Source organism: Parambassis ranga, chromosome 1 (assembly GCF_900634625.1).
Source record: "Parambassis ranga chromosome 1, fParRan2.1, whole genome shotgun sequence".
NCBI lineage: Eukaryota > Metazoa > Chordata > Actinopteri > Ambassidae > Parambassis > Parambassis ranga.
The window spans coordinates 3,514,551-3,539,840 of NC_041022.1; the positions used below are offsets into that span (position 1 = coordinate 3,514,551).

At 46.4% G+C, this 25,290-nt stretch overlaps 1 protein-coding gene and 2 non-coding genes across 3 annotated transcripts in view; 1 reads left to right on the forward strand and 2 right to left on the reverse strand.

The window, feature by feature from the left end:
• Positions 1–633: 633 nt before the first annotated feature.
• The window catches only part of LOC114431285 (sodium/potassium/calcium exchanger 3-like), a 38,099-nt gene continuing 13,442 nt past the window's right edge, over positions 634–25,290 (reverse strand). The window contains exons 3-17 of the mRNA XM_028399073.1: positions 15,678–15,754; positions 12,255–12,329; positions 12,021–12,105; positions 10,894–10,997; positions 9,638–9,712; positions 8,678–8,703; positions 8,541–8,594; positions 8,324–8,454; positions 4,692–4,852; positions 3,276–3,540; positions 3,026–3,192; positions 2,811–2,925; positions 2,580–2,692; positions 2,407–2,472; positions 634–1,644 (exon numbers count right to left, since the gene is read on the reverse strand). Of these exons, the coding sequence (XP_028254874.1) occupies positions 1,492–1,644; positions 2,407–2,472; positions 2,580–2,692; positions 2,811–2,925; positions 3,026–3,192; positions 3,276–3,540; positions 4,692–4,852; positions 8,324–8,454; positions 8,541–8,594; positions 8,678–8,703; positions 9,638–9,712; positions 10,894–10,997; positions 12,021–12,105; positions 12,255–12,329; positions 15,678–15,754 (1,667 nt within the window). The 3' untranslated portion in view covers positions 634–1,491. The remainder of the gene's footprint in view (positions 1,645–2,406; positions 2,473–2,579; positions 2,693–2,810; positions 2,926–3,025; positions 3,193–3,275; positions 3,541–4,691; positions 4,853–8,323; positions 8,455–8,540; positions 8,595–8,677; positions 8,704–9,637; positions 9,713–10,893; positions 10,998–12,020; positions 12,106–12,254; positions 12,330–15,677; positions 15,755–25,290) is intronic.
• On the reverse strand, positions 18,461–18,533 carry trnar-ccu (transfer RNA arginine (anticodon CCU)). Its single transcript has one exon. It is a non-coding gene; the product is annotated as a tRNA-Arg (tRNA).
• Positions 19,316–19,388, forward strand: trnar-ccu (transfer RNA arginine (anticodon CCU)). Its single transcript has one exon. It is a non-coding gene; the product is annotated as a tRNA-Arg (tRNA).

Here is a 25,290-nt window from a genome sequence, read left to right on the forward strand (position 1 = left end):
CCCATTTTGACAAGAGTCAAAATTTTCAGATAAAAACAGTTGGAATTATGAGGAAAAAGGTCCCAATTCTGACAAAAGAGTCTGTGAGTCTGAGAATTCTGTGGAAAAAATACAGAATATTAAGATTAAAAATTGCAAATTGTGAGGAAAAAACCCAGAAATCTGATCATAAAATTGGAATTTGGGGATTAAAGTCCCCGTTCTGAGAAAATCTAAGACAAAGCCACGACCTAAAATAAGATTTGTTTTGTGTTTTGTGTTCGGCAGTCGGCAGTCCTGATCCTCTTCTGGGTTCTAGGTCAGGACGAGAGCTGAAGCACTGTGAGAGTTCAGAGGACGCCGCCTCATCACTAAAGTCAACGTGTGCTCTGGGATCAGACGCCATGTTGAGCGACGGCGTCCTCCTCTAAAGCAGACAAACATCTTTCCAAACTATACAAAACTTCTTATAAATTATAAACTCCTATTCTTAAATATAAACAACATCAAGTCAGTTTCCAGTACTTAGATTATATATATGTATATGTTAGGTACAGTACATCGTACAGAGAGCGAAGGGCTGAAACTGGAGCTCAGACATGATCTTTGAATAAATTAATTCATAAATAAATCATGATTATGTCTTCCCAGTAACAGTGGAATCCTTCTCCACACACACACACACACACACACTCGTCAAATCTCCTACTCTAAAAAATACTTTTGGCTTTAATAACTCACCTCGGAGAGACTAAAAACTAACTCTGAGTACAGCACAGGAGGGAAGTCTTACTTCAGTAGTTACGTGTGTAGATGCTAAAATCTCTACTCCATAAAGTGACGGTGCTGGATGTCAGGTCCAGGGAGACCCCCTCTGTAAAGCCCACATCTACTCAGAATGAACGGAAACAGACTCTATGTGAATAACTATCAGTCAGTGCGAAGCGAGCGCCGTGGCTGGTGCAGCATGCTGTGTCGGCTGGTGCTGAGCACGGGACACCGTCGTTCCGCTTTGCAGGTTTGTGCATAAGAGAATCCCACAGATAAGCTCTAATATTCTACCACATATATACAGAGAAAGCTTAAAAATACCTTATGACCGTGTGCTTATATTCAAACTTGTACAAAGAGTAACAAACGATCCAGCTGAAAATCGCTGAGTTCTCTCTCCTCTCAGTCAGCAGCAGCTTGATCACCAGCAGGTGTGAATGCAGTTCTGTTCACTCCAGCCCCGACCGCGTGGTTCATCACATGATCGCAGCAATCTCTGCTGCCGGGACGTCCCTCCTCTCAGCGCCACCCGTCCACAAACACTCCTCTGCTGCTCTCTCTCTCCAAAGATAAAATCACACAGAGCTCTACGTTTCTACTAAATTAAAGGTTTGGACTTGTTTCCAAAGGCGGCCAAGATAACTGGAAGCCAGGTGAGCCAGGTTTTCCTCCATCAGAGGAGGAAATACCACAGAAGAAGAAGACGATGAAGAAGAAGAAGCGGAGGAGGCAGGGAGGAGGTCAGTGGATGTCTCGACACATGGGGAGGTTGACAAAGATAAAAACGTTGAACTCGATGAGGACGGAGAAGCAGAGGAAGATGGCGTACATGACCATGCAGACCAGGCCCAGACGCCAGTCCAGAGTCCATTTGTTTAAATGGACCCCAAGAACCTGCAGAGACACAAGAGAGAGAGAGAGAGAGAGAGAGGCGGTCAGAGGAGCCAAAAGGCCACGGCCATCATCACACAGAAAGGCCACGCCCACCACCACCACCACACATAAAGGCCACGCCCACCATACTGGAAGGTTACGCCCACCACCACCACACTGGAAGGCCACGCCCACCACCAACACACGGGGAGGCCACGCCCACCATCTCCCAGGAAGGCCACGCCCACCACCACCACACAGGAAGCCATGTCCAGTGGAGTCAGGACTGCTTTTAAACACTCATAATATTGGGCTGGTTATATCAGTGTAAGCTGCCAGAAGTCACAGTCAGCAAAAACACGGTTAAAGTTTGTAGGTTTTAGTGGCATCTAGTGGTGACAGAGCAGACTGCAGTTCCTTCCTCGCCCCCTCTCCTTACAGGCTGAGAACCTGGAGTCATTTTTTCTTTCAGAAATTTTAACGTTATGGAAAAAACTATCCAGGTTTGTTTCTCAGAATGTGAAAAATGTTAGACACACTGCTGCTACAAAATCAATTTGTGTTTACATAATGTTACGTCATCATTCAAACACTTTCAGGGCTGCAGCAGGAGGAGGAGTCTGCTGGTCCCGGGCAGGTACAGCTGCTGGAGTCTCTTGTCTGCAGCGTCTACAAACATTTGACAGGACAGCTTTGGTCCACACATGGACAGAGGAGAGCTGGATCCAGACTCCATGATCCCCATAAGAAACAGGAAGAGACAGACGCAGCACAGAGACTTACTGTGAAGAACACTGAGGCGAGCAGGATCCCCACAGAGAATATGAGTCCTCTGCTGTTGAGATGGACCTGAGAAGACACACAAAGACACATGTCAGGTGATAAACAGCAACAAACAAACATTCTGGTCCGAATCCAGAGACTCCTGCCACGGTGGCGCTGAGAGAAGCACTCACGATGGATCCGTAGTCGATGCAGAGCGTCTGCAGCGCCCAGGGCAGCCCCAGGCCCACCAGGATGTCAAACACGTTACTGCCGATGGAGTTGGAGATGGCCATGTCTCCCAGACCTGAGGCGAGGAAAGAGGGACGCTGTCAAGGTCTGTGTGCAGGCAGAAGACAAGTCCACAAGGCGTGCAACGCCAGCTCACAACTATTGATTTGCACACTATGTGTGTGTGTGTGTACCTTGCCGTGCCACTATAACACTGGCCATGCAGTCAGGGACGCTGGTGCCTGCTGCCAGGAAGGTGATGCCCATGATGACGTCCGGGATGCCGAGAGTGAAGCCGACCACTGTCACCTGAAACCACACACACATGTCCAGCAGACACATATAATGACTGGCTGTCCACATACTTTTGTCCATTTAGTGTAACTAGGACGTTTAGGCTGTCACTGACCATCCAGACCATGATGTAGGAGAGGCCGGCGATCCAGATGGTGGCGGTGAAGAAGGAGACCATGAACCATCGCTCCCAGCGCCGCTTGGCACAGTTGGGTACGGTGAAGAACAGAAGCAGGGACAGCGGCCACATGATCACCCACTTCAGCTTGTTACACACACCAGCTGGGTGGAGACAGGGAGGAGATGACAGCAGCTCTAACAACGGCACAAACAGGTGCAGGTTCAGCCTGTCAGCTGTGTCGTACCTGGAACTTTGAAAGGCACCAGGGGCCCTTCGCTGTCGTCCTCTCCCTCCTCGTCGTTCTCATTGTTCTCGTTGTCGTCGTTCTCATTTTCTGTCTCGTTCCCAGACTCCAGCCGCTGAAGTCTGCACTTCCCGTTCAGACCCTGCTCAGCCCCGCCCATCCCGTTCTCCAAGCCCCTCCTCCCCTGTGTCCTGGACGCAGAGTCCGAGTCACCATTGGTGATGCGGTTGACCCGAGTCTCAGAGGTGTTTATCAGTCTCTGTCTCTGGAACAAACATGTTAGCATGTTAGCACTTCCTGTCCCCTCAGTGTGTGTTCTGAATGTTAGCATGTTAGCACTTCCTGTCCCCTCAGTGCGTGTTAAATATTAGCACGTTAGCACTTCCTGTCCCCTCAGTGTGTTCTGAATGTTAGCATGTTAGCTCTTCCTGTCCCCTCAGTGTGTGTTCAGAATGTTAGCATGTTAGCACTTCCTGTGCCCTCAGTGTGTGTTCAGAATGTTAGCATGTTAGCACTTCCTGTCCCCTCAGTGTGTTCTGAATGTTAGCATGTTAGCACTTCCTGTCCCCTCAGTGTCTGTTGAATGTTAGCATGTTAGCACTTCCTGTCCCCTCAGTGTCTGTTGAATGTTAGCATGTTAGCACTTCCTGTCCCCTCAGTGTCTGTTGAATGTTAGCATGTTAGCACTTCCTGTCCCCTCAGTGTCTGTTGAATGTTAGCATGTTAGCACTTCCTGTCCCCTCAGTGTCTGTTGAATGTTAGCATGTTAGCACTTCCTGTCCCCTCAGTGTGTGTTGAATGTTAGCATGTTAGCACTCCCTGTCCCCTCAGTGTGTTGTTGTTGGTCAGATGTGTGAAATAAGGTCTGTGGTTAACAGGTGCTCAGCTACATGCTACATGCTACATGCTAACAAGCAGCTAAATGGGACTACAGACGATGTCATTAAAGGTCATCCAGGTGTTTGTGCTGTAGAAGAGGTCAGAGCGGTGAACCTGGTGGTGCTGATGGTGTAGTCATGTGACCGTGCTGTAGCTGGTTGATAGCGTAGCATTAGCTTTTAGCTTCTGGTGATCATATTTACGCTTCAAACATCATAAAGTGGTGTTCATTAGTGAAGACGGTCCTGCTGAACTATACCCTCCACCACTTTATTTATTTTATGTAATAAGCCATAAGACGATGGAGGAATCTCATTGGCTGTTTGTGGAGGGAACACAGGAGATACTAACTTCCTGGTTGGATAACAGAAATATGCCATCCTTGCTGCACAGTATAGAAAATCCTCATACCTCGTTGTGCTTGTGCGTTTCTTCGCTTTGGATTTGTTTCCAAACTGCAGCCAGGATCAGAAAATCCCCTCCACCTCTTCTGCTGTTTGTTTAGTGTTTAAGCTGTGTGTGTGTGTGTGTGTGTACCTCGTTGATGAGCATGCGGGAAGCCATGGTGAGCCGGGTTCTGGGGGAGAAGTGACTGGTGATCATGATCCTCATGCCGGCCTCGGAGAAGGACAGCTGGTGGGGGTACGCAGACAGCAGCTCGTCCACCATCAGCACGGACGGCTGGCAGTGGAAGTTCGCTGCAAAGCAACAACAACAAATGTTGAGCTGTGACTTTCTGTCCTGATCATCTGATCAAGAGTCAAACATTTCAGCGACAGTTAAGATAAGATAAGATAAGATAAAACTTTATTAATCCCGAAGGAAATTCTTGTGCCAGAGGTATCAAGTTACATTAAATGCAGTTGAGTACAGAGTATAAGAGTATAAGTGTCACTATAATCCAAAATAAGAGTACAGTACGCAGTATGAGCACAATATATGATACATGGATACAAATATGGAGATGTAAGGTGCTAAGTAAACATAAATATAGACCAGTGGAGGGAATGACAGTGATGCCTGACATGATTATCTAGCGCTTCTCCCTACAGAAAGGGGAGGAGTTATACAGTCTGATGGCCACTGGCAGGAAGGACCTCCTGTGGCGTTCTGTGCTGCTCCTCGGTAGTCTCAGTCTACCGCTGAATGTGCTCCTGTAGGACAGCAGTGTGTCGTGCAGGGGGTGAGACGTGTTGTTACGAATACTGAGGAGCTTCCTCAGTATCCTCCTCTCCGTCACCTCCACCACAGACTCCAGCTCCACTCCCAGCACCGAGCCAGCCTTCCTAATGAGCTTGTTGAGTCTGTTGGTGTCGGCCGTCACAAGCAACACATTACAGTTCGAGAGGCTCCCCCTACTGTTGAACACACTGCTATACAGGCCACACATGTCTGTGTCTAACACTCCCTCATTCCTTCAGCTCCACAGCACACACACATTTATATCATTCACTCAATCATTCACTGGATTGTTGTATTTCACACACAGTGAAAATCCAACTGTCCACACCAGCTGTTTGAGTGGAGCACTGAGGGTGCTGTGTGTTTGCTCCCAACAATCTGCAGCTAAACAGGACGTCTTAAAGCAGCACACAGAAGCTTAGCAGACAGCTTATCAATAAGTGAACAGCAACAAGGATACACTGCCATCAGTCCGCTGTCACCAACAATCTGCTGACACCATGCACCTCTGAGCAGCTGCCTGCTGTAAAGCAGGATGTGTCCTACCTACATGGTGCTGGCTGTGGTGGCGGGACCATCCGCACTGTTCTGAGCTGATATGATCATCATAAAATCACTTCAAATCCACAATTTGAACTTATTTATTTTGCAGCTTTTTCTGAAAAGTCTGACCTGATTATTGAACCATTTTCCCTCTCCCAGTTGTTTTTGTCCTGGTCTGGTTTCACCTGTAGGACATTCCAGAGTCCCACATTTCAAACACCCTGCGTGTCTTTGAAGAAATATGGAGCAGCCCACACAGAAGGGGCCCCGGGCGGCCCAAGGGACCCCAGCCAGACGTCCTTATTGAGAAGCAACAGAAACTGTGACACCCTTTGTCTGTTCATCACAAATTCATAGAAGCACAAACACTCAGCCTGAACGGTACCAAAGTGCAACAGCACTGCTGTGGACACGAGGAGGAGTCTCTCTGAACCCGATGACACAAACATGTGTTGACATGGAGGAGAATGTACAGGAGTGTGTCTCAAAATTCTGATTTTATTTCTCAGAATCCTGATTTTAAAGTCAGAGCTCGGACTGTTTTGCAAGAGCACAAATACACTGATGTTCATTATATGTATATTTACAGCTTAGAAGCGTAACTTTGATTTATAAATTAGATATTGTGGCTACAGATGTTTTGTCTGATATCCAAAATTTAAGGTCTGGAGGTCTGGTTTTTTTCAGGTCACCTTCAAATGACATATAAACTAAAAATTCAGTCTGAAAATGTATGTATGTCCTCATGTATGCGTCCTATAAGCTGGATTTACACACATGCAGTGGTGGAAAGTAACTAAGTACTTCGTTACTGTACTTAAGTAAATGTTTATGTATTTCTACTTTACTTAAGTAAAAATAATAGTGCATACTTTATACTTTTACTCCATTACATGTTGCAGCTGTTACCTGTACTTTCTCCTCCACTACATGTCTACAGTGTCTGTAGTTCCTTGTTCCATGTGATGAGCACAGAGCTGGACTGATGTGAGGTCAGACTCTGCATGGAGGTGGTGTCACGCTGCCAGCTGTGTTTCTATAATGAGCCTCAGTCATGATGCCGGTGCTCTGGCTCAGTTAGCTAACTAGTTAGCTGCTGTCTGCTAACACAGGTCCATCCATTAATGTCTGATGAACATGAATCATAACATGAATCTACAGCAGGAACACTGACACAGTAAACATGCTGAATGCCTGTTTGTTATCAGCAGCCTCTCTGTTCACTTGATGCCCACAGCCTGCCTCATGACACACAGACCTGTCCATAGCTGCTTCTGGACTGAACATGGACATTAACTACACATGGTCCATTTTCATTTGAGATGATTTCTTTGATTATCAAATTTGAAATCAATAATATATATTCGGTGTGAGTACCTTTACTTTAAATACTTTAAGTACATTTAGAAGTACTTAAGACTTTTACTTAAGTAGGATTGTTGATGTAGCACTTCTACTTTTACTTGAGTATATATTTTGCTGGGTAATTGTACTTTTACTGAAGTACCAAGCTTCAGTGCTTCCTCCTCCACTGCACACATGATAGAAGGTGTGTTTGTGCTGTGAAGCTCTGAACTGTCTGAGGGTGAAGGTGCAGCAGGCAGAGGGATGATGAATAATGGATGGTGGCTGTAGATGTATGTTTTGAGTGCATCACAGAGTGAACATGTAAACACGGACACACACACACTGAGTGGATGGTTGTTCTGTAGAGAAACTATTTCACAGCATATCCTGTAAAGCAGAGACCTATTTCCTCTTCAGACATAAAAACCATCTGCTGATCGGACGAGCCAGCTGCCACCACGGCGCTCCTCATCGCCTCCTCAGCACAAGCAGTGAGTTCAGCCAGAGAGTCGGAACAAGCTGACAGAGCAGGCGGCGCCAAAGCCGCCTTAGCCAGCATCTTCCCCGCCTCTGTTAACTGTTGTTGTTGTTGTTGTTGTTCCCGACACTCTAACTTATGTTTGAGGGCAGAGACGCCTGCAGACAGCAGACTGCGGCCAGAACTGTCCCCTTACTGACACCACACATTTTTCTTCACACTGAAAGCTGCAAATTCTGCAGCTCCTGTGAGCTTCCTCTAAAAAAAAACCACTGCCATAATCACATGATATCTGCCAACGGTCCCTGAATGCACCGCGTGTAATGTAAGTTAAAATGTCTGACATTCGATTAAAACCACACACACAGCAGAGGGTGGAGGCTCACACTGAGGTGTCCATAGTCTGCATTCTAAGCTCAAAAGTCTGCGTTAGTCCTGGGGATAAATCCAGACCGAGATACAGAACTTTTTTGATCAAGTCGTCCCTGACTGTCTGATCGTGGAGCCGATTAAAAATAGAATATGGGCGGCACCCCGCCTGTCTTTTTATATTTATGCAGATTCCTGCGTGCAGAGAAGCTCCAGCCTGCGAAGCCTCTTTAGAGGACGAACTGAATACCTTTCTTCAGCAGGACCGCGGTGGCATCACACGTGACGTCCTCCAGGTCAGTGCTTCCCGTCAGCCCGTTGGCCAGATTCACAGAGCTCTTCTTTCGACGGTCAAAGTAACGATGCGCTCGGCCGTTAAACCTGAAAAAAAAAAGAAAACAATCAAACATTCAGTCACTTAAACACGAGCAGCCAAGGCCTGAGCTGCTTCTGATGAAGACACTCACTTCATGATGAGGATGTAAACGGCATACATGAGGATCAGGACGAGAGACTCCCACCTGCACACAAGCATCCATGTCACAGTCAGGGCGTGTAAAACAGTTATAAATGTACATTCACTGCTTTAACTATCAGCACGTACCAGCAGACCTTCTCATCATAGATGAACTGAAACAAAGAGAGAGCACAGAGAGAAGTCAGTGAATTCTGTAGTTCGCCATCTCTGCCACTAGGGGGCATAAACACCCCAGAGCTCAGAAAAAGGTCAAAGTGTGACCGCTCTGTTAAAGTGGACTGCTCTGCTTCATTATGGAGGTCAGTGAACGTTCAGAGAGATGCTGCACTGTTAGCCTGGATCTTACTTCTATCTGACTGATGATGCAACATCACAAAAACATAAAGCTAACTGAGATTATCTGTAAGCATGTGGAGCACAATTTAGTCACTGCCAATCTAAAAAAAGCAAAATGTTTCTTTAAAAAACAAACATTCCTTCATCTTGTTCAGACCTGTTTAAAGACAACAAAGAGTTTTCTGTGATTAGAGTCAGAGCTGGAGGGAGGATTTTTACCATTCTTCTACACGTTAAAAATAATTGACTCACATATGACCAGCAGCCACATGACACAAACGTCAGCCAGTGTTTGGCTAATCGGAAGGCCGACCTTTTGTTTCTTTAAATTGTTAGGTGCAGCGATTTGCAGTCAACCAAATATTACACCCACACGTGTGGAGACTTGAAGTTTACTCTGTGTGAAGTTAGAAACACCTTCTCACCCTCAGTAGTCACCATCTTGGCTGCACAGCTGCAGAGAGCCGTTCACCGGCTGATGAAGTGTGTGACATCAGCAGCAGAAGAGTTTCTTTTTCACTAAGTACCACTGTTCTGTTGTTATCGGATTCATTTATTTATCAATCGGTAATGATTTGCTGCAGGAGGTTCACCAGGTAAATGTTTTTAATCGTATCTGGTTCCACAACACTGAGGAGGAGAGGCAGGAACCTCTGATATCTCAGTCTGCACTGCTGTTTGTGAAAACACGTGTGTGTGTGTGTGTGTGTGTGTGTGTGTGTGTGTGTGTGTGTGTGTGAGAGTTCTTACCACGATGAGGGCAACGATAGAGAAGGTGTAATAAATGGAGTCACGCAGCAGAGCCCAGTGAGAGAGCTTCACCGCCTGCAGAGACAGACAGACAGCATCACTTCACACACTCCGACAGTAAGCATGCGACCTCGCGGTGCTGCACCGTGACACAGAGCAGCTCTGACACACGGGAGGTCCGACCTCCTGAATCATGAAGCCAAGCGCAGGTGCCTTCCTACACAGAGAAGGTGTTTATGCAACCAGATGGAAGGCAGCGGTGAGTAACGGGCTCCCACACTGTGTGCAGGAGTGCAGGGTCAGGAGCCACATCTTGAACCAGCCCCTCCCAGCTGTGGAATCGCTGGCTGCTGCGAGGCGGGAGCGTAACAAAAGCCTCCGAGTGTTTTCCTGCTCTGAACGCCCAGCCAAAGGTAACAAACAGCACAGAGGTGCGCCGCCTGCACCCCCACCGCCCTCCGCCCTCCCAGCCCCGCCGCAGCGCCCGTCTTCCTCCCTCATTATCTCAGTATGATTACATAACACCAAAATCTGGGATTGCATCACTGTTTGGAGTGCAGCGCATATATTTTTCAGAGCAGAGAGCTTATCCGTGTTCCCCGCTCATTTCCATGTCGCTGGCATGTCAGATAGCATCAGAGCGAGGCCGCTCTGTGTGAGGTCATCTCGGTATCACAGCGGCAGAGAGGAGGGGTGGAAGCACGCTGAGGTGATGCTGCACATGTGAGGAGGAGAATACAACAGTGTTTACAGCAGAACCCAGAGGATCCAGGGCCAGCATCACCCAGGGACCAGGCTGGGCAGCTTGTAAACCTTATAAAAAAGTTTTTAAAGATAAGGAAACAGTAAGTCTGCCCTCCTTGGTTTGGTTCAGAGAGCCCGCTCCCCAGTGGTGGAGTTCTTTTTAACAAAACCAGCTGTTGTGTTTGTTTTTTCTTCACTTATCGCTGCAGAGCGGTCAAAAAGTCGCTCAAATCTCTCAAAAAGTCAACTATAGACTGTTCAGTCTGACACAAACAGGATGTTTTTGACACATGTCCCACACTGAGTCACAGCGCCACCTACTGCCAACAGGAAGTCTTATGTTTTATTTACAGTGACATTAAAGCTGCTCCTGCTGTTCACATAGCTGAGCATTTAAAGGCGACATTACTCCCGCTGGCCTCACACACACACACACACGGACACACACAGACACACACTTGTTACAAAGGTCACACGGTCAAATGTTACACGGCGCTGCTCTGACATCATACCTGACCAGCGAAGAAGCCGCACACGCCGATGATGCAGAGGATGTTGAAGACGGCTGAACCCACGATGGTCCCGACTCCAACATCACCTTTGGTGATGAACACACCTGGGGAGGGGGTGAGGCGCCACACACACACACACACACACACACGATGAGTCCACAGAGAGCAGAGGGTTGGTTTCTACAGTAAAACGTCTGCAGCGATGAACAGAAACCTGTGGATAATTCGACATGGGTTCCAGCAGAGACGCCTCTGCCTTCAAAATATGATTCACTTTAATCTGTGGTAAAAAAAAATCGAATTTAATATTTTAAAGTAATAACACTGAACCTCTGGCTCCATATAATGAGGCTGTACATGAAGAATGCAGCTTTGATGTTCCTCTTATTGTTGAATCAGGCAGATCCCCCCCCCACACACACACACACACACTGAACACACACACACCATCAAAGTAAAAAAAACATATGGCCTTTACCCAGCAGCAGCACTCTAGACCTTGTTATATAAGACGACTCTAATTGATTCAGAATTTTTAAAGTGTCTCGGGATGAAAGCATTAACTGTACAGCCTCCATTAGAAGACATGCACACTCCCTGCATGACTGCTGCATGAGGGCAACAAACACATGACGAGGGCTGGAGGGAGGCGCGGGAGAGGGTTAATATTCTGACAGAAAATCAGTGGATATTCTGATCATTAAGCCATAAATGTGCAAGAAATTAAGTCAGAAATCAATGTGAAAAAAGTCACAATTCTCCAGGAGAAAACTTAAATATACAAGAAAGTAAGTTATAAATGTTACAAGAAAAAGGTTCTAAAATGCCGCCAATTATCAAGGGAACAAACTTGGATCTTCTAAGTAAAATTATGAGAACAATAATCAACATTTTAAAAAGAAAATTTCACAAATCTGTTTAAAAAAACTCAAAATAAAACATGTATGGCCTTTGGCTTTTAAAGGAAACACTGTTAAATTTAAAATATTATCAGAAGACTCCCCTCTAAACATACTTTAATACTAACTTGGCTCTCCCTGAGAGGACTCATCCTTTTAAATAAAATCGGTATATTCATGTATATATATTCATTTTTGACGCCGTGTTCTAACATGTGAATATTGTACCTATGATGGACGTGAAGAGCTCCGGAGCCGAGCTGCCAGCCGCCATGAAGGTCGCACCTGCAACATCCTCGCTGAGATTAAGACGCTGAGAGAGAACAGACAAACGAAAGGTCCAAACATCGACTTAGAATGGTGCACGGACTGATCAGAGTGCGGTGGTTACAGGACAAATGTCACTGTGAATGTTTGGTGGAGGCTGCACTTCCAGTTGAAGATATAAAAAGTGCGTCATACCTCACATAACTTCTCCAGCGAGGGCACAAAGTAGTCATCGCAGACCACGGCCAGAGCACAGAACATGTAAATGGTCTGTAAGGAGAAACATCAGAGGATTATTCAAAAGTCCAAACAAGCAATGCTGCGATTTATTGGCTCATAAAACCAAAACGTCCTTTTCTTCTCATTTCTTTGCACAGTAAATGAAGCCTCTGTGTTCTTACTGCCACATTAAATTTACATGTAAATTACAGTATTGGATTAAACATTCATCACCAGCATACCTGGTGGCCCACTCTGTCCCCTTCTAAAACATTCTGGCATTAAACAGGCTCAGGAGAGGAGGCTGTTAACTCCACTCATTCCCTGCTGGAAGAAAAGCAACATGTTTAGCTCGGGCAGAGTGACGTTCAGGGTCAGACGCCCCTGAACGTCACTCTGCCCGAGCTAAACACGGCTTTCAGACCGATGTTTGTTCAAATATTCATGCACACGCAGCATAATTCCAGCCTTTTAATGGTGATATTATGACTCTTTACATTTATAACCTTAATTTAAACACAGCTCAGAGCATGTGTCTCTTTTTGTGAGTTTCAGGGGAGTTTGTTAAGTTTGTTAACCGTATTTAATCGTATTTATTTACTTATTTATTACAAGTTACAGCTCTCTTTTGCAGCACTAAAACCTCAGCATCATCATCAGAATAATTTTTTGAACCAAGCTGTAAACATGTTTATTTCTGCTGTGTGGACATTTTAACATGGGACTCTGTGGGGATAAGTCAGTCAGCAGAAGTTTCCTGGAGGCTGCTACTTGGTTCTGGGCCCTGGAAATCCATCTCAAACCCACAGAGACCAGAATGACTCTTTGAATAGAACAGAAACAGAATCAGAAGTTGTTTCACATTTTTGTGAGTTTTACACAAAACACAAACTCTGATTATGTTAAAAGTTCTCACGTGGCTCCACAAGGCGGTACAGTCCATGGCTGCTAGCTTGTTAGCATGACAGCTGCATTGATATAGTTCAAATGCACTGATGCACGGAAGTCTTTGCCAAAACATTAATTTCCTGCTTTTGGAAGCAGGTGACAGTGAGATGAACCTGCATGAGACCATGCTCTGAATGACTCTCTCTCTCTTTCTCTCTCTCAGGTGGAGATTTGACAACCCAGGGTGAGCAAGAGGTCAAAGGTCCATGTGTAATCCTGATAACTGGGTTTAATCTGGATTTAGGGGTGAGATTGAGGCAAATCAACAACAACAAACCTCCATCTCTATCTGAAGCCTGCTGCAGCAGCCTGCGAGTGAGCATGAGCGAGCATGTGCAGGCTGAATGTGTCTGTGTGATGACAGGAAGCACTTCAATCTGTGTGTGCTTCTGAGACGTCAGCACTAAAGTGAATGTGTGTTAATGTGTCAAGGCAGAGATTAAAAATTAAAATTTCACCTTTCATCATAACCAGGAACTGTCAGGCTCTCTGATGGGATGGAACGCATCATAAAAGATGACAAAGCCTGAACTTTGAGCATTTTATAAGAACTTCAACATGCCCCTAAAAGTTCAGGTGGAATGGAACAGCATCAGCCCCGACAGCACACAGAGCAGAGTACAGTAACACCTGACATGGAGTACACTGGTTTAAAGGTTAAACATCACACACAGGAATAACTGCTGATGATATCCTACATGCTTTCTTTTTAAAGTAATTCCAGAGCAACCAGGACTACTTTCATCTGGCCTTCTGCAGCAGCAGCAGCACTCAGTGGGAGGGTGCACCGTAACGTCAGACATGGCAAAATGGCTCCATTCAAAGTTCTTGGCTCTCTGTTTGTGCACAGCAAAGATCCCCGAGGATGCCGCTCTGCTGGCATGAGCTTCCATTACAGTCAGCCCCCCCTCCAGAGACGATCATGGAGCATCATGTGCTTGGAGGCCACTGAAGTGATGGAAGAGGGGCCACATCGCAGCCTTGACCTTCCATATTGACCCCTGCTGCTGGGGACCGGTATGGCTGCTCATGTGTTAAACTGATGAGATGCTGATGAAGAGGAGAGAGGACTGACTGAGTTCCATTGGATGGAAGCTTGCAGCTATCCGCACTATACCAGTCCATAGGAATGCCCAGCCTAAAGATGCTACTAGTTAGCCTTGGAATGCTAGTGACTAACCTGGAAATGCCTAGCTTAAGGATGCTTTGGCTTTGTCTCAGCATGGCTGCAGCTGTCTACAGATGCCAGTCTATAGCCTGGGGATGCTAGTTGATAGCCTGGGACGGCCAAGCCTTGGGCTCTTACCCCGTTCACACTGGGGGAAAAAATGTGGCTTAAGCAGGATTCGGCCGCATCCTGATCAATCCAGATGTGTTTTTTTCCGAGTGTGAACACCTCGAATCCGGCTGTATCCAGTTTGATGTGCAAATGTGGCTCAGGTGTGAACGCAAATGTGTCGAGCGAATCCGGCTAGCGACATGCTACTTCCGGTTCACGTGGCGCGACACGGGACAAAAAACCGCACAACGCATGCGCACACGTGGTCCTACCGCGGAGTGAACGGACTCTGTATATTACGAGGCGCCACCTATTGGTTTGGAGGTCAGCAAACATGCTGGATGAAGCCGGATTGAGTGCGGACACAAGTGTGTGCTAGCCAGATTTAAAAATAGGTCTGAACGCATCCAGCTTAAAGGCTGTCTGGGCTCAATCCTACTCTAGCTGGAATGACTTTCTCCAGTGTGAACAGGGCCTCTGAGGGTGCTTGTAGGGATCTCAGACAATGGCATAGGAATGAAAGAGGCCTAGGCCCTGTTCGCGGTAGGACCGCGTGTGCGCATGCGTCGTACATTTTTTTGTCCCGTGTCGCGCCCCGTGAACCGGACGTAGCATGTCACTAACCGGAAGTATCACGTCGCTAGCCGGATTCGCTAGCCACATTTGCGTTCACACCTGAGCCACATTTGCACATCACGGCTAGATCCACCTCTCGTGGGTGGATCTAGCTGGATTGAAATAAAACTGGATACAGCCGGATTCGAGGTGTTCAAAAAAAACCATCTGGATACATCTGGATGCGGCCCGAATCCCGCTTTAGCCAGATTTATTTCCCCAGTGTGAACGGGGTACTAGAGATGCTTGTAGCTTGACTGAATAGTCAATAGTCTAGGGAGGTCTAGTCTAAGAAACAGACAAGAGTGTCTTGGGATGCTAGCCCAGCATTGGTAGATACCCTTCAGCTGCTTGTTGATGGCCTAGCCTTGGGTACTAGCATGGGTTGGCAAAGACTATGGACACAGAGACCAGGTTAGATAAAAAGAGGGTCATTGTGTTCATACATACATCTAATTAAAACAATTCTACTCTACATTAAACACACATGTATTTCTGAAGAATGTCACGTGTCGACACACAGGCATGCAGAGCTGTGAATGTGAAGGAGAACTTACACACAGGACGTGCAGGGCCACGGCTCCCTCTGTCCTCTCCTTGTGTGTGAACAGGTCTGTGGGGAACTCGTGCAGAGCTGCAGGAGACAGAAACCAGGGGTTACAGCACTGTTCGTATACAGCGTGTCAGTAAAGGGAACATATTCCCAATGCCCAGCAGAGAGGTCAACCCTGCGAGCACAGAAACCCATTGAACTTATGTGTACTGACAAGGAGCCTCACCGACAGAGTGTGTGACGGTAGCCAGCCAAGCACGGAGCGTTAACGTGCTTCCTCAGAGAGCAGAGAAATGAAAAGCAGTAGGAGGACAGAGCGAGGGCAAAGAGGAGAGAGCTCTGTAAAAATAGAGCCAGGGATATTTAGGGTACGGCAAGAGGGATGGAGAGGATGAGTGGTGAGAGTTTAACAGCGATTTCTCTGCATGGGAATGTGAGAACAACTGTGTGACACTGTCAGAAAGTTGGCAGACAGAGAGTGTAAAGACAAACAGGACAGGATCTGGCTTTAAAAAGGTGGCAGGAGTTTTCTGACTCTCCCCTCCTCCCCTCTCCTCCCCTGTGTCAGCCCCCTTCACCCCTGCCAAGACCAGTAAGAGGCGCTTGGCTGCCAGTAAACGCTCTGCTTCTCACCCCTGAAGCATCCAGTCACCCTGTCATCCCACACAAATCAGGAGTCCACTCACAGGCCGCTGCTAACATCTGTTACAGATTTCAGCATGAACGGGAAAAGGTCAAGCTAACAATGGCAACCATGAAGAACAGCAAAATGTGTTTTGTTCAGAAAAGGAGTGTTTAATTTGAGGGGGATCATACTGGAATAACAAAAAGATTCATCTTCCTCACAACAGGGAAATGGAATGTGTTGCTGCATCAGCAGTTGTCCTGGTGCGTAGCCTAAAGATGCTACAGACAAGTCTAGGGAAAGACACAGAGTCTGTATTCTATGTGTCTGTGAGGACGCACATTAAGTTCCTGATCCTGTCAGAGACTACTCTTAGGATGCTAGTAGCTAGCATAAGGATGCTAGCTATTGACCTAGTGACGCTGGTTGATATCTTGAGGAACAATCCAGAAAAGCCTAGGGATGCTAGACACTTGTCTGGGGTTGCCAGTGTGCTGTAAAGGTATGGTGTAGTTGTAGCTGTCCTATCAATGCTGGTGCATAGCCTACGGATGCTAGAGACAAGTCTAGGGAAAGACACACAGTCTGTATTCTGTGTATTTGTGGGGATGCACATCAAGTACCTGATGTCAGAGACCACTTTAGGGATGCTAGGTATTGGCCTAGGGATGCTTGTTGATGTCCTAGGGTTGATACAGACAAGTCTAAGGATAGAGACTAGCCTAAGCGACTAGCGTAAGGATGCTGGTGACAGGCCAAGGGATGCTAGTGCAGTCTAGGGGTACTAGTAGCTAACGTAAGGATGCTAGTTACTGATCTAGGGATGCTAATGTTTCTTAGAGAAAGATAGATAGACTAGTCATCAGCCTGGGGATGTGTTGCCAAGAGATGCTGGAGACAAGCCTCCAAACCTGATGATGGAGGTGATGGAGGTGGTGGTTGCTGGGTGCTGGATGAAACATTCCTGTTTGTGCTGCACTGTCTCTTTGTTTTCACACACGGTTTGTTTCATCATTTCAAAACGACTTGGTTCGGTCACAAAAATCACTTTTTAAAAGAAAGCTTTAAAGTTTGATGGCGTTGTGTTTGACAGCAGCAAGCAGAGTGAATACAGGGACAGATGTCTGAACACAGCTCACATGGTCGAACAGAGTATCTGTCAGTGTTTGAGTGGCTGCAGTCCTTCGCTGCTATAACTTCTTAAGTCTAACACAATGCAGGGCAGCTTGTTAAAAAGCCACAGAGCAGTACAAAGCAGGCAGCTGGATGTGTTTAATATTTACTGTTATAAGCTGGTGTTAGCTCGCTCCAATTCAATCTGGCTGGAATGCCAGGCCTGTGTGTGTGTGTGTGTGGGAAGAGGCAGCTCTCATGTCGGGAATAAAACACACAGAAGAAAGACACAAATCAATCAAAGTCCCTGTCAGATCCCAAACAGCTAAGGACTGTGCCAAGAAGAACAATCTCCCACGAGAGGTAACGAGCACACGTGCAGATGTGATGCAGAACCGCACGCTCCCACAAGGAAGCCACTCAACCTTCATGTAAACACCCTGAGAGGTTCCACTCCACAGCACAGAGCTGGTTCTGAGCGGGCATACTGTGCGACTCTACACACACACAACCTAAAACTTCATCGGGTGTCATTTGCTGTCAGTATGCAGCTGGGAGTGAGGATGCGCAAACATCCAGAACAATGCTCAAAAGAATATGCAACAGATTTTTTTTAACATCTTGCATCCATTCAGGCTCTTTGGTTGCTTTTTTCTTACTGTGTCTGCACACCACGGCAACAAGACACAACACCACACAAATGAGGAGAAGCCAGATAAAGACGTTGAGGTTCTGGGGGCAGCTGGGTGGGTGTCAGGAATTAGATTTCTCTGATAGAAGATCCCAGAGATTAATCTCTATGATCAGGTGAGAAGTTTGGAAATCTGGAGTCACTGCTCCAGTTGAGCTCATGACACATATGGGATGACAATGTTCTTCCTCAGCCGGTTGTTGTCCTTCTTCCTGTTAATAGTGGGTCTTGTTTTTGTCTTTGACAAGTGCCCAAATCTTCAAAACCACAAGAACAGAGCCAACAATTGTGTTCTCACAGAGGATGGCTCTGATGCACTGACCAGTGGGACCAGCACACCTGCTACCCTGTTTAAAAACACCCCAGATGGGACTCGAACCCACAATCCCTGGCTTAGGAGGCCAGTGCCTTATCCATTAGGCCACTGGGGCTTCACAGTGGTCAGTGCTGAGGTCCTTGTGCAGTTTGTGTGTTTTGTAATCCTGTAGAGATCAGCAGTTCAGCAAGATCTGCAGGATTCACTGCTCTGCCGTCCCAGGTGTTTTGTCCTTAAGCTGAACCAGTCTCTGTCTCAGGGTGAAACTGGGTTTGCAATGTGCTGGGATGTGGTCTTTTATCCTTTGCCTAGCTGACTCAGCTGAGATGTGAAGGAGCAGCGGCTCTACTCCAGCCTCCAGCACCCTTCGAAGGAAACTCATTTCGGCCACTTGTATTCGCGATCTCGTGCTTTCGGTCACTACCCAAAGCTCATGACCATAGGTGAGGGTAGGAACGTAGACTTGACCAGTAAATCGAGAGCTTCGCCTTTTGGCCCAGCTCCTTCACTATGACAGACCGGTACAGCGACCACATTACTGCGGAAGCTGCACCAACCTAACAGTCAACCAGTCAGAGTGCTGCCATTTGGATGGTCTGAGAGCCAAACCCTGGCACAGTCCGTCTGACACATCATACAGCTCAACAAAAACATGATGAGTGCTAAAAACTAGTCTACCTGAAGGACAAAACCTAAGAGAAAAACAAAGCACTGTGCTATATGCAGCCCAGTGCAGTGAGGAAGGCCTCGACCTGATCGGAGAGCCTACAGAACATTGCAAGTGCTGAAATCCTGCAGATCTTGCTGGTCTGCTGATCATCAAAGGGGATCACCAAAACACACAAGCTGCACAACGACCTCACCATCATTGCTGAACACAATACACAACACAATACAGCCCCAGTGGCCTAATGGATAAGGCACTGGCCTCCTAAGCCAGGGATTGTGGGTTCGAGTCCCATCTGGGGTGTTTTTAAGCAGGTGTGCTGGTCCCAGGGGTCAGTGGATCAAAACCATCCTCTGTGAGAACAGTTCTTGGGTCTTTTTTGTGGGTTTGAAGGGTTGGGCACTTGTCAAAGCCCAAAAACAAAACCCACCAACAACAGGAAGAAGGTTGCACCTTCCAAAATGTGTGTCTTCACCAAGTGGCAACCTTTGGGGCTCAAACTTGAAGCCCATGCGGAAGTGTCAAAACTTGTAATTCAGGCCGCAACCGCTGGGGGCTGGCTCCAGAAGCGAGTAATTTCCCATAGATTCCCATGTTAAAATGGCCGAATTCACAGCAGAAAATAACATGCATCCAAGCAGAAGGTTGAAGCAAGAGCATCCAAGCAGAAGGTTGAAGCAAGAGCATCCAAGCAGCTTCATCAGTTCTGAACTGATGAAGCTGCTTGGATGAGCAGCGAAACGTCTTCTAGAAAACTCTACAAGTCCAGACGCCTTGCTTCAACCTTCTCACTCGTTTTAATTTTAAAATTACGCATAATTATGGGCGATGCCGCTTGAGTGACAGACGGTTGACGTATCCAACCAACATCCCAACGCTTCCACCTGTCACAAAGAGACCGCTGACCGAGCATGCTCGGTTGACATGTGTCCGTGAGTCTGTCCGTTCACAGGCTGCTGTGTGAAGACACACATTTTCAAAGGTGCAACCTTAATTTAGTTTTACATTCCCTGTTTCCGTCTATATTCTTAACACAAATAAGCCTTCTGTTCATATCCACTGCTGCAGTTGAAGAGATTTCAGGATAAATAAACAATGAACTTGTGTGAAAACTGTTAGAACTGTTTAGAATAAACGATGCTGCTTCTGTTCTGATTGTAGATGGTATTAATTTAATACATATTACATCACAGTGCCACTTTCAGGGTTCAGATAATTTATCAGAGTTAATTACACACACACACACACACACACACACCTTTGATCTGTTTGATCAATATCAGCACTTGTGCTCAGGTGCCTGCAAAGTGTGCTTGACTGCACCCGACTGAACACAAACTCCATAGCAACGGAGTGCGTCCTCCAGGCAGAGTGTGTGTGCGTGTGCAAGTGGCAAAAAGGAGAAACAAACGACAAACTGCTGGACTCAACCTGAAGGGAGTGACTCTGCTGCTGCACACTCACCATTAACGCTGACGTTTGATGTACTACAGGCCGAGATACGCTGCATTATGCATGATGTTTGGAGATTAGGAGGAAATACATGCAACCCAGGGACTGGTGCGGAGAAATAAGAGAAGGAAGGAGGCTTCCATATGGGAGAAATGTCACCTGAATGCATCCTCAAAGGAGAGCAGTTTTCACAGCTGCCTGACCTGCACCTACTGGCTGTAGTACACACACACACACTCACAAACCCCTACCACCCTCACAAACACACACTTTGAGATCTCCGCTGTTTCCCTTTCTGCAATCATCCCGGCTTCCCCGCTCCTCCTTGTGATGCACAATCAGCTACAGTCAATGCACCAATCAGCAATCAGGATTCAGTGTGCTGGGTCACACATTCTGCTGACTGCAGCCCGCCACCGCCACCGCCTGCATCATCCCATGCCAGTCTAATTTACCAGGCAATCTGGAGCGAGGGGCTGTGAGCCACCGACGTGAAGCCTGGCTTCTGTTTAGCGTGGTGTCCCCTCCTGTGCAGGAGCTCTGCAGCACTTTCTGCTCGCCTTTATGCAACACTGAACATGTTCAGGTGTACGAGCCAATCACGCTAACTGCTATGCTGCAGCATTCACAACATATAGACAAAAGACACCCAGACATCATATGTGTTTACTGGCATTCATGTCTGATGAAGGGTGATGAGGTCAGGCATCAGGACAGACAAGTTCCTCCACAGCAGACTGTGAAGATCATGCAGACAAACACCCAAAGTTATCATCTGCTCTGAAGCTGAACAATGAATGGAAGTTTTGAACTGTTGGTCTGGAAACAGGAACATTTGAACCTGCTTTTCAGTCTACTCATCAGCTGCAGATCAGCTGAATACTCACTGAAGGTTTATCATGTGACTGCTGGTCACATGTGTGAGGGAGTCGTAGGTCACAGTCGATGCATTCAAGTGCCACCGTAAAGGTGACACTTTGACACCAGGATGATTTGTTATTTGTTGTTGTTATCTGTAAACATCTGGCAGTCGACACCTTGCATCCTGAATGTCATAACAACAGTGGAACGCTGCTCATGCCAGCGAGAGAGTGTTTACTTATGGAGGAGTGAGTACACAGTGCACTTGCATATGTGCTGCTGTCCTGGCCTGGAACTCTCATCACACATTTATACTGTACAAATCCCAATGGATACACACTGCCTCCATCTTTTTTCTGTATATTTATAACCAGCACAGTGGAGGGATGCTGGTGAACTCCTGCAATCTTTGCTGTGACTCCCTAGCAGCAGCAGCAGCACCTCACTGCTCCATCAGGAGGCGGAGGAGGTCTAAAGCCGCCGGCTGATGCATATTTCAGTCGAACATCAGAGCTAATCACAAGTGATATCTGGATGTTCAGCTCAGATCCTGCAAACCACAGCACTCACTCCAATCTCGGTGAGTAACCCCACCGCCACCCCGCCCACGCTGGTGGGGTGTGTGCAGGTCACACCCGCTGCATGTGGAACTTCAGGTGAGGTTTCACTGACTTTTGATGATGTCACCTCTCCTGAGTAAAGGAGCGTTATGTAACTCAGCGGAAGGTCCCGTATTCTGCAAACAGGGAGGCCGGGATGAGGAGAGGGCACTTTGGAATGTGTGTGTGTGTGTGTGTGTGTATTCATGCGTGTAATATTTGCTCCCTTCATACTGATGATATAATACTGTCAGGCTGTTGCCAAGGAAACAAGCAGGCGGGGGGGTTAGATGATGATGATGATGATGGGAGGGGGTTGTCTAACTGCATCTGAATGTTTGGATGGTGCTGCATATATGTGTGTGAGAGAGAGGGGGTGAGGGTGTGTGTGTGTGTGTGTGTGTGCAGATGCTGTTCTGATGACTAAGCATATTATTCTACAGTTTGGAACAGACTGGAGCCGACCTCTGGTGTAAAAAGCTGAAGAGAGGATTTCACTCTGTGTGTGTGTGTGTGTGTGTGTAAGAGAGAGAACAGAAACACAGATTGAAGTAGAGCACAAACTTTAACTGTACATAAGATGGATGACATGTCTCAATTCCCTCTTACAGTAACAAGGTTAAATCAAACATGGAGGATGTGGGCGCCACCATCTTGCCCTCGTGACTTCAATGTCACTCTGACTGGTCAGGGTCTGTCAGTGTCACATACAGGAAGTGCTGTGGCATCATTTTTCCATTGTGAACGGACAGCATGACAGTTGCTGTCATGCAGCGAATCACGGTGTAGATGAGACGGGAGTGGTAACCTTGGTAACCGTGATCCAAACCATGATGTTTTACCTACGGCTATTTAAAACAACACACACCTGACAGGATTCAGATCTCCTGTCGAAAAAAAGCCCAAAGGACGACCTCAACCTCGAGTGACAGGCGCTACCTGTACAGACGACTTCAGTCATCGCCTGCATCCACCTGCAGCCTCCACCCAGCAGATCTGTGAATAATGAATTCTCCTCTCGCTCCATGCACACATCAGTGAACACAACAGACTCACAACACACCTCCCTCCGCTGTCATCAGACCGCCGTCAGCTGAGGGCCACCAGCCCCAGTTTGAACGCAGCGAGTTTCTGGCTAATTATGCACAGAGGGAATGTGTTTCTGTGGCTGCTTGTGCGTGTGTGTGTTTCGCACCATGAAAACCAACACAGAAAAACTCCTCAAGGTGATTCTTTGCTCTAAAGATAGACTGTTGTTTTTCTGTCATAAAATTTCCAAGAAAAATAGTAACCAGATGCCAAGATCAATATGTGAATATTGACATTGAATATTGACATAAAAAGTGTAAATTTCTGAAAAAAAGCAAATTCATGAGGAAAAACAAGTTTTTAACCCTCCTAAAATGGGAAATTGACATGCGCTGTTCAAACTACCGTAGCTCTGGTTTTGTTCGCACTATTGACAAAATCTCAACAGATTCTGAAAGCTGAGAAACGGCTCTTTTGATCCTTTTTTTTTTTACTTTTGTTGTTATTACACACTGTTCTCAGCATTTATAACATAATAACAAATATTCTCCAGATTTTAAAAGTTATATTTTATCTGTCAAAAAAAAACAGGAAAAATAATTAATTTTAACTTTTTTTAAATAATTAAAAAAAAGAACATTTTCTGACAGAATCATTAAATAAAAGAAGGCGAACAGAAAATCCACAAATTTTCAAGACAAAAAAACAAAAATCATTTGTACATTTTAAGGAAAAAAAACAATTTATGAGACTTTTATTTTTTGAATATTATAAGAAATTTCCACAAATTGATTCAAATTTGCTAGTTTTTAAGAAAAAGAAAAACAAGAATTTATACAAAAAACCTTGTATAATTTCTCCTAAATGTGTACGGGATGGTTTTGCTGGTACATGAACACAGAGCTCTGGCCATGTTCGGACATAATAATAATCGGACATAAATGCTTCAAACGTTTCCCTTTAAGCGGCGTCTTGTCCGGCTGTAATTACACGGTGGTGACATGTTGTTTGGGGAACATTCTGACTTAAGAGGAAAAGGAAGTGGAAGAGTCCTCATAGGATCTGTGTGAAAAATAAACTCCGGTCTATCTGAGCGCATCTGTTTTTCTAACTTTCCTTTAATCGAAAGACAAATCTCCTGATAATGGGAGAAAATACGGCACAGCTGGCATGTACACTTATTTTGAATCCAGTCAAAGGGAACAAGTTCAGTGAAGCGTGATCACTCAGAAAAAAAACAAACAAAAGCTCCGACTTTGGTCCTGATTTAGAAAACAGACTAATATTGACTGTGCGATGAGCAGCCGCTCAGCTGCAGGGCAAACAAGTTCATCCGCAGACAAACAGCTCAGAGAGCGGCGGAGGAGCCTCTGGGGCACTGAAACACCAAACTGCCCCTTTAATCTGTGCATCCTGACAGAAAAGCAGAAAACCACAAATTATAATAACAAAACACACAGGAGCTGAAAATAGCTGCTGAACTTCGGCCCCGGCACCATATGGCTCCAAGCAAAGCATCCTGGGAATCAGACTCGACCGTGGATTGGGAGGAAAAGTGATTTGATGTTTAGTGTAACACTGACACACTCTTACACACACATGCACACACGTGAGGATGAAGAGGTTTCACTGAAGCTGTCGGCGCTTTAATGGCGACCAAAACAAACAACGAGCAGAAGGACACAAAGGAAGACGAATAAATAAATAAATGAATAAAGTAGCATTTCCCGCCCTGGGGGACGTGTACAAGCTCCATCCCCGTGCACTCGGAGCGCACGTGGAGGGCTGGAGGCCTGTTCTGCACATGCTCAGTGGGCGATGATGATGTGGGCTGACACATCGCATGTCATGAGCGTAGCTATCGTGCAGAGTAATGTGTGACATTTAAGGACTCCTGCTTTTTGTGCATCCTTTGTCACACACACACACAGATATATATCATGAGAGTTCTTCCCTTTAGCTGCTAACAGTTTCCGCACAGTTCCACTATGACACATCGCTCTCTGTAGCTCACGAGTCTGTTTGTTCTGTCTTTGTGTTTCCGTGTGGGATCCGTGTGAGGACGTGCAGCGAGGTGACCGCAATCACACGCGTGAACTGTGTATGCATAAGAATAGAATCATTATTTATGAATGCACAGCTGCAGCAGCAGTTGGGGGGGGGGCAGGAGATGGATCGTTAGTTAACATCTGGATGTGAATAATGAAGGGACGACGTCCTCTCCCAAAAAGTCAGGTGCTGCCAAAATGGCGACGGCCAGAGCA